This window comes from Coturnix japonica, chromosome 11 (assembly GCF_001577835.2).
Source record: "Coturnix japonica isolate 7356 chromosome 11, Coturnix japonica 2.1, whole genome shotgun sequence".
In the NCBI taxonomy this organism is placed as follows: domain Eukaryota; kingdom Metazoa; phylum Chordata; class Aves; order Galliformes; family Phasianidae; genus Coturnix; species Coturnix japonica.
In genome coordinates this window covers 1,236,127-1,245,289 of record NC_029526.1, presented here as the reverse complement: position 1 = coordinate 1,245,289, position 9,163 = coordinate 1,236,127, and the positions used below count along the sequence as shown (strand labels likewise).

The 9,163-nt window shown below is 59.0% G+C and overlaps 1 protein-coding gene across 1 annotated transcript; it reads left to right on the top strand.

Moving 5' to 3' along the window:
• The first annotated feature begins 232 nt into the window (after positions 1–232).
• On the top strand, positions 233–9,157 carry HSD11B2 (hydroxysteroid 11-beta dehydrogenase 2). The gene is made up of 5 exons (XM_015873812.2): positions 233–570; positions 6,729–6,941; positions 7,541–7,726; positions 7,923–8,060; positions 8,355–9,157. Exons 1-5 carry the CDS (start codon positions 303–305, stop codon positions 8,708–8,710), a joined length of 1,161 nt encoding a protein of 386 aa, XP_015729298.1. The 5' UTR covers positions 233–302; the 3' UTR covers positions 8,711–9,157.
• Positions 9,158–9,163: the final 6 nt, after the last annotated feature.

Here is a 9,163-nt window from a genome sequence, read left to right as displayed (position 1 = left end):
GCATTGAACCGAACTGATCCGTGCCGAGCTGAGCTCCGTGCGGTGCCGAACCGAGCCGAGCCGCTCCCATCCGCAATGAACCCAACTGAGCCAAACTGAGCAGAACCGAACCGAGCCGTGCCGAGCCCGCTCCTCCCTCGCCGCCCCTCCCTCCGCTGCCCCCATTGGCCACCCCCCGCCCCTCCTTCCCCTCTCCTCCCGCCTCCCCCCGCTATAAGCTCCCCGCGGTGGCACCACGCGGCCGGTGCGGCGGGGCCGGGCCGGCGCGGAACGTCCCATCCCATCCTTTCCCATCGCATCCCATGGAGCGAGCGGAGCGGTGGGCGTACGGAGCGCTGTGGGCGGCGCTGGGGGGCGGCTTAGCGCTGCGGGCGGCGCGGGGAGACGTGGTGCTGGGCCGGGCGCTGGCCGTGCCGCTGGCTTTGCTGGCCGCTGTGCAGAGCCTGTGCCGAGCCTGCCTGCCGCTGCCCCTCGGGCTCGCCCTGGCCGCGGCGTCCGCCTGCCTGCTGCTCCGCTGGGCGCCCGGCAGGAGGCTGCTGCCGGTGGAGGGCAGGGCGGTGCTGGTCACAGGTGAGCGCGGTGCGGTGCCGGGGTTCTCCGCGCGGTGCCGGGGATGCGCTGCTCGCCGGGGAGACGCGCGCGGCCGGCGCCGGGTTCGCTCCTCTCGGAGGGAGGGTGCGCTGCCGTGGGGCGTCCCGGGGTGTGCGGGTGTCCCGCAGCCCGGGGTGGGCTCACGGAATCGTTTGGGTTGGAAGGGACCCGAACGGTCCTGCACTGAGCAGGGACACACACAGCAACATCAGTGCTCACAGCCCCGTTCCCTGACCTTGGCTGTGTGCAGGGATGGGGCAGCACCAGCTCTGTGTGCAGCCTGTGCCTCACCGCCCTGACTGTAAAGAACTTCTTAGTTAGCTCCGGTCTATATATGCCCTCTTTTGGTTTGAATCCGTTTCCCCTCGTCCTGTCACAGCAGACCCTGCTAAAGTGTCTGTCCCGTTCTCTCTCGCAGCCCTGCGGAGGTACCCAGGGTTGCTGAGCTCTGGAGAATGGCAGCCCCAAGGAGGAGGGAATGGTTCAACCCTATGGTGGGGGCCGTGGGGCAGCCCGGTGCCATGCAGTGCTAATGTCGGCCATGCACAGGTGTGTACAGGTGCCTTCCTCCTGGCCATGGGGCTGCAGGGAGGGAGCTGTGGTGCTGCCCTGCGGTCCTGTTGGGCTCTGGAGAGCTGACCCAGGGAATCACAGACTCATTAAAGCTGGAGGAGACCTCTCAGATCCCCAAGTCCAAACCCACTCTCACCACATCCCTCAGTGCCATATCTCCACTGTTCTTGAACACCTCCAGGGACAGTGACTCCCCCACCTCCCTGTGCAGAAGCCTCACTGCTCCTTCAGAGTTTCTCCTATCATCCTACCGGCTCCAAAGAGGAGGGCAAGGCTGAGCCCAGCCATGGGCCAGGACGGTGCCATGGGGCAGGATGGTGCCACGAGGCTCAGCCAGCGTGGGGTTGGCATCAGCCACACGACGGTGACTCAGTGCTGGAACACGGTGTTCTCACCCCGTAGCACAGTGACACCTGCGGCCCCACCGTGTTTGCTCTCGGCAGTAAATGCTTTGTGGTTGGGCAGGTTCAATTTGCGGGTGCTGAGGTGAAGCACCTCCAGGGGAGAAATGCAGCGCTGGAGGTGCCGGGCTGCACGTTTTGGTGCTTCACATCAATTTAAGAGCAGAGCGGGATGTTGCTGGGCCTCGCAGTCCCTGTTTAGGGCCTGAAATGGGTCAGAGCTTAACACCATGCTCAAGGTTAGCAGAGGTTGTACAGCCCCATCTTGTAGCCTTGCCAGATGTTGGAGCAGCTGCTGGCTGCAGGAGGCAGTGATTCCATCCAGATGTTGGGGCCATGGAGGTGCAAATGCTTCCCTGTGAGCACAGCAGCATCGTTTCTGTCCTGGCCTCAGGGCTCTGGTGCTGTCCCACACCTGATTTCTCAGTTTTGAGAGGTTTAGAGTGAGGGTTTGGAGCCACTCAGTGATTTTGCTTATGAATAACAGCTGGAGCTGGGCACGATTGGGGTTGTGTTTGCTGGGTATCCAGGCTTGTGGGTTCTTCTTCCTCTGGAGCCACACCACAGAATGGTTTGGGTTGGAAAACCCCTAATAATGCCATCTTAAGGGCACTGCTGCTCTCTTCCCTGTCTCTGCTTCCAGGCTTGGTTGGGTGTCACTCCTCTTCCCACTCCAGCTGTGCCTGTCCTATGCAGGAGGATGTGCTTAGGAGTTGGACCCCATGACTATTATGGGTGCCCTCCAACTTGAGATATTCTGTGATATGATGCTGCCCTACCGTTGTCCTTCAGCCCAATTCAGTGGGGCTACATTCAGCTGCTCTTGTGTATTTCAGGGGAAGGCACCCCTAGATAGCCCTGTGAGGCACACAGCCCTGCACAGATTCAGCTGCATGCAGTGTTGGCTTAGGGTGGCCATGAGGGGTGGCTCATAGCCCATAGGTTCCAACAGCCCATGCTGATCCAGAAGCTGGATTTCCAAAGACCTGAGCTGCCCATAAGCTGCAAGAGAAAATGGGGTCAGCCTGATGGCAGCATGAGGATGGGCAGGACATGTGATGGGCATTTGATGTCCCTCCCATGCCAATGGGACAAATGGGATGGTCCCTTATGCCCCATGTGGAATTTCAGCACCAAGGTACCCCAGTGGGAAGGACCTTACAGCCCACCCGGTCCCTCCATGATGGGGGCACTTCCATAGACTTCAGCCCCATCCAGCCTGGCCCTCAGCATCTCTAGGGATGGGGCACCCACACTTCTCCAGACAGCTCATAGTGAAGGATTCCTTCTGGTATCTAGCATCACTCTCTCCCTTTTAGTTCAGAGCTTTGGTTTGCCATGGCCATGGCTTCCCTGGGGCCGCGTGTCCTTCCAGCGACAGCTCCTGCTGATGGATCACCATCGTGTTCCCGGCTCGCCGTGTTCCCTCTGCCGCCCATTATTCACCCGCTTATCGCTGAGGCTCTTCACAACAACTTCCTCTTTTGGGGGGACATAAATCCCACATTAGCTCTGATAAAAGGTACAGGCTGTGCCATTGCGCTATGTTTGTGCTCAGATCCTTGTCACTGCTTTGTCCCTGCCCCGAGCATCCCATCACTGCCTCCAGCAGCAGCACGTGGGCACCGAGCGCAGAAGATGCTCAGATGTCCCTTTTGGGAGTGTGACACCCCATGCTGAAAGCTCAGCTCCAGCACTGAAGTGCTGCTTCTAGGAAATTCCCTGTATGCTCTTTCTGCGAAGTGCTGACTTCGTAGCAGCTCTGGTTCAGGGGAGCTGCTTCCTCCCCTGTGGTTGTTTCTGTGCCTCCCCGTGGCCCCAGTGGGACTCACTCAGTGGTGTGTGTCCTGCTGCTCCCCTGCATGCCTGGGTGCCCCATTGGGTTGGGGTCATTGGTCTTGAAATGCCCTCAGCCCATTGTGTGGTTGATTGGGTTGGGCAAACTCTTGAAATGCCTTTGACCCACAGTGTGCCCCATTGGGTTGGGTCAACTCTTGGGATGCTCTACACCCTTCACTGCTGGCCCCATTGGAGCAAGGGTTGCTCCAATTGGATGCTTTCAGTAGGCTGCTGGTGACCTTGTCCTCAAGCATGGCATCAGCACTGCTTGGGCTCATGCGTGTCCTGGCTGCATGAAAGTAATTGCATTACCCCATAACTCCATTAGTGACCCCATTAGCAACCCACGGTGACTCAGCCATGCGTGTTGGGGTGCAGGAAGGCAGCTGGGTGGCCTCGGTGACAGTGACCAGCACACTGTGTCCCCACTGCTCTGGCAATGTTGGGGCCCCGATGCTGACGTACCGCAGCCAGCGCCTGCTCCTGCCAAATGGGCCTTAATTTGGGAGCCCTGCTCACATCCTCAGGGCTCTTCTCCGTCTTTGCTGCTGCCTCTGGTTGTCAAGGCAGGAAATCAGATTTTCCCCCGCTTCTCTCGGGTTTGTTAAGTGAAACATATCCTCCCAGGCAGAGGTTATGGCACATAATGCTCCGTAAGCGCTCGGCTGATCCGTTGTAATTCATCCCATCTGGCTGCCACAGCCGGCCACCTCTTTCCCTGCCTCCTACTCGGGGATCGGGTCCCAGAGAGCCCCTGTAGGGTTTTGGTTCTTTCTCTTGTGGCTTTCTGGGCATGGGGCGGCGTGTAGATGGTGCATCCTATGGACGATGTGTCTCATGGTTGGTGTATCCTGTGCTGTGCGCTCCGTGGATAGAGCATCCCACAGCTGGTGTGATCCATTTGTGGTGTGTCCCATGGGTTATCTGTCCCATGGATGATGCACACTATGGTTGGTGCATCCCATGGATGCCATAACCCACTGCTGGTGTCTGCTGTACATGGTGCACCCCATAGTATGCCATAATGCATATGTTGTTACATTCCCATGGTTGATGTATCCCATGAATACTAAGAGCAGCCAACCAACAACATCCTTATCTTCTAAGAGCTGGGACCGGGTCAAATGTGAGCCAGGGCCCGATTTCACGTTAATCCTATTAAAAACCAGACATTTAACAAAAAGGAGCTGTGTGACCAAGCCTTAAAACCAACCAAGGGATGGGCTCCGTGGGCACAGGGCAGCTCCTGGGGCGTGGGGAAGGGGCCAGAGAGGCTGGGGCAGCTCAGCTGCTGTGGGCACAGGTGCCGTGCTGTCCCCTCCCTCGCCGCAGCCCTGCCAAGAATGTGTTCCCTCGGCGTGGGCTGACATCACCCGCAGAGCGCTGCTCTCTCCAAGCGCGCCCGGCATCCGGGAGGTGTTGGCTGCGGGGCTGTGCTGTGCTCCACACACACACACACACACACACACACACACAGCCTTTTGTTCTGTGCCTCCTCCTGCCCACCCCGTGCCTTTGGGGTGGTCCCCAGCAGGGCTGCACTTTGGTTCTGGCTGTGCCCCGTTTGGTGGCTCTTCTCCATCCTTTGGGGTCTGGTCTGTGCCTTAGCGTCCCCATATCCATCCAGGTGATGCATGCCGAACCCCTCCATCCCTACCAATATCCATGCTCTGCGTCCTTCCAGCATCCCCTCCTGCTGTGCTCCCCTTATCTATGAGGTTTTTGGGGTGGCGCTGCTTGTAGCTTTCTTCTGTCCCCATGAGTCCCTGCCTGGCCATGGCAGAAGGGCTCATCTCAGAGCCAACCTCCGCCTGTTTGCCTTGGCATCCTGGGCAGGATTTGCACGTGAGCCCCTGGAGACAACAAGCAGCTCAGCTCTAATCCTCTTGGCTGCAGCGTCCGGCTCCCCTCGGGCTGCTCACAGCCTTGGGGCTCGCACCATGCACGCTCTATGGCTGCTGCTCTGCACTCCCTGGGTTGTTTCCACCTTAGAGGAGCTCTGGGTGTTGCACGTCCTTGAGTGACTCCCAGAAACACGCTGGGAGAAAAGTAGGTGAGTGGTGATGGGTGTGCAAGAGGATGCGTGTGCCATGCAGCGAGCGGGCAAGGTGGGGAGTGCACAAGGTGATGACCGTGCAGTGTGTTGCATGCGCAAAGTGATTGTGCAGTGCAACAGGCATGCAAGGTGGTGAGAGTGCAATGCAGTATGGGGATACAAAACGATCGATGACCATGCTGTGCAGTGAGCATGCAAGGAGAGGAGTGAGTGCTGCTGCTTTGCTCCCCATGCCCCACTGAACTTCATGAGCCCTGCACAATGTGTGGGGCAGGAGGTCAGCCCCACTTTGCAGCCTGGTTTTGCAGCGCAGAGTTTGAGGCTCCTGTTGGGTTTTAGAGGTGCTGCTGTGGTTTGAGGCTGGCGCAGATTCTGTGCCCCAATGCCCGCTTACGCTTTGTTTGCCAGCATTATCTTTATTGTGGTTTTCTCCTGCCCTATTGGCTAATGGGGTGACGCACCCCAACTTTTTTATGGCTTTATGGCACCGCAGTGAAGGACGTGGGGGCACGGCACTTATCGGGTTATGGGCCCCGGGCACAGCGTGTGGCCCTTTATGGGTCCGTGCTTTGGGTTTCTATGACTGAGAAGGGGGGCTGGGTGGGCTAACCCGACGTGGTTCACCCTGTGCACAGTCCCCGTGTCCTGCGTGGTGCGGCTGTCCCCAGGAGCACCCGTGGTGCCCAGGTAGGGTGCAGCTGGGGCCAACCCCGCAGCGTTCCCTGTTAATGGTTAATGGGGCCGTGCTATCGGCGCTGCCATCAGCTGGGAACGCGCTGTTCCACACCGCCTGTTTGCTCTCAGCCCCATCTCCCGCAGGGCTCTCCCTTGGGCACAGGGCTGGCTTTGGTGCTGCCATGTGGGACATCCCTTGGGGTGCCCTGGGACCTGGAAGTCAACAGGAGCACACACAATCCTCCTTTTTCCCCCCATTATTCCCAACCCCAAGGGCAGTTTTGGCTATCTTACATCTCCCTGGCCTTGCAGTGGTGGAGGTGGGGATGCTGTGGGTCTCTGTGTGTCACTGCAGGGCTCCAAGCCCATCCTGCCGTCGCCTCGTGGGTGCCCCCCTGCGCTCAGCCTTTTATCAGCTGTCAGCATCAGCAGGGCGATGGGTTTGCCGATAAGGACTGTTTTCTTCCTCCCGTGTGAGAGAGGAAAAACAGCAGTGCTGTGACCTGCGGGTGCCCTGGGACAAGGTCATGTCCCCATGGGGTCCCTGCGTGGCCATCCCCGGCCCCTCACAGTGCAACCATTGGCTCTTGCAGGCTGCGACTCAGGCTTTGGGCAGGCGACAGCGCGGCACTTGGACTCCTTGGGCTTCCGTGTCTTCGCCAGCGTGCTGGATCCACGCGGCCCCGGCGCCCAGGAGCTGCAGAGGAGCTGCTCGTCTCGGCTCACGCTGCTGCGCATGGACCTCACCAAGCCCGAGGACATCCAGAGCGTCCTGCAGCACATCCAGGCACACACCAATGGCACAGGTGGGAGCTCACGGCATCCTACATACAGCCCCAACCTCCCCTATCCATGGATGCATCATGGAAAGCCCCTATAGCCCCCCCACCCAGGATCCTCACTAATGTCCCCATCCATGGGTGCACAGTAGAAACACCATACAACCCCCCAGGACCCCCATTGGTGTCCCTGTTCTTGGATGCATTGTGGAAACCCAATAAACCCCTCAGAATTCCCACTCATGTCCCCATCCAAGGATACATCCCTATGGGCCACCAACTTGGCTACAGCCATGCCAACGTTTGTCCCAACGCTCCCTGTAAAGGGCTGCCATGGGTGGGGGAGCAGCTGGGGCTGTCCCCATCCATGGTTACACCCCAGGAACTCCATGCAACCCCCAGGACCTCCCACCCATAGATGCATCCTGGGAACCCCATACAACCAACACATGTAGGTCCTCCACTTGTGTCCCAGTTCATGGGTACCTTGCTATGGGCCACCACCTTGGCCACGCCAAAGGGTTTGTCTTAATGCTCCCTATATAGGGCTCCCATGGATGGGGGAACCATCTAAGCCCCCCCAGTGTGGTGCTATCCCATTTTTCAGAGCAGCCCCTCTCCCACAGGTCTCTGGGGCTTGGTGAACAACGCTGGCTTCAACGACATCATCGCGGACGCTGAGCTCTCGCCATTGGGCAACTTCCGCACCTGCATGGAGGTCAACTTCTTTGGCTCACTGGAGCTCACCAAGGGGCTGCTGCCCCTACTGCGCTCTGCTGGCGGCCGCATCGTCACCGTCAGCAGCCCAGCAGGTGAGCAGCCCCATGGGGCACAGGGATGTGGGGCTGGGAGCCCCACAGGGATGCGTGTCGGGTACAGGTGCACGGTGAGCATCGCTGCTTGGGTTTTTGGTACCCGTAGGCGTTGTGCAAAGAGAGTTGCAGCCATGAGGGTGTTTGCTGCGCATGGGGCTGTGTGAGAGCTGTGGGATTGTGCTTCTCCCCACAGGTGACCTGCCCTTCCCCTGCCTGGCAGCCTATGGGGCGTCAAAGGCTGCGCTCAGCCTGCTCATGGACACGTTCCGCAGTGAGCTGCAGCCATGGGGTGTCAAAGTCAGCCTCATCCTGCCTGGGTACTTCAAAACAGGTGAGAGGGGTGGCCCCTCACTGCCCTGGGACTATGGCTGGAATCATAGCATTATGAAGGTTGGGAAAGACCTCCAAGATCGCAGAGTCCAACCATCGTCCCATCCCCACCACGTCTGGGCTCTCCCTTTTACAACAGCCGCTCTCGCTCCCACCTCACAGTCAACCTCCACTGGGGGTTTTAGAGGGACCACCCCCACCACGCGCTCCCTTCTCTCCCCATGGGCATCCCTATGAGCGTGGGTGCTCATAGGGTTTCCAGACCACGCGTGTCTCATGGGGTCCCCCTTTGCAGCCACCTGCGACCCAGACTTCTGGAAGCTGCAGAAGGAGCAGCTGGTGGCCCGGCTGCCCCAGGAGCTGCTGCAGGCTTACGGCGAGGACTACGTGGAGGAGATCAACCGGCAGTTCATCCAGTTCATGAAGGTGGCCGTGGAGGACCTCAGCGCGGTGGTGAACAGCATCACGGACGGGCTGCTGGCCGCCAACCCTGCTGTGCGTTACTACCCAGGGCAGGGCCTTGGGCTCATGTATTTCATCCACCGCTACCTGCCCTACTTTGTCCGAGACTTGTTCCTCAAAGGATTATTCATCAACCCCAAGCTGCCCCGAGCGCTGCGGCCGGAACACAAGGACGCCAAGAAGCCCTGACCTTGGGCCGCATGCGGGGCAGCCGTCAGCACTAGACCTCAAACCAAATTGCTTTTACCCAAAATCAGGCAGATGCAGATCTATTTTCTATCGTGCGAGAATCAACGTTTTCTAGAGACTCTGGGTGGTTTTTTTGTTTTGTATTATTATTATTATTGTATTATTATTATTTTTTCTAACCCCGCATTCCCTCCCCCCAACCCCACACGCCTGACTCCGCGCGCTGGGCCGCACCTCGGGCATTTCCCAGCCTCATGGCAGCTTGTTGAGCACTGCCAGAGCCCTGCAGCCAGGCCAGGCCAGCCCCTGCCTCCCCACACCCCTCCCCATGCTCTTTGTGCCCCCAGCGCTGGCAGGGGGTTGAGGCTGGGCTGTGGGTGCCGCAGAGCTCCGCACAGGATGAAATACGTGATTGTCACTTTTTCAATAAATCTGTTCTTGATAAGCCACTGG

Excerpts from the sequence above, each read along its gene's own strand:
- HSD11B2 (XM_015873812.2), top strand. The coding sequence starts at position 303 with ATGGAGCGAGCGGAGCGGTGGGCGTACGGAGCGCTGTGGGCGGCGCTG. Across the intron at positions 7,727-7,922 it reads CACCGTCAGCAGCCCAGCAG|GTGACCTGCCCTTCCCCTGC; the intron begins GTGAGCAGCCCC and ends TTCTCCCCACAG. Across the intron at positions 8,061-8,354 it reads GCCTGGGTACTTCAAAACAG|CCACCTGCGACCCAGACTTC; the intron begins GTGAGAGGGGTG and ends CCCCCTTTGCAG.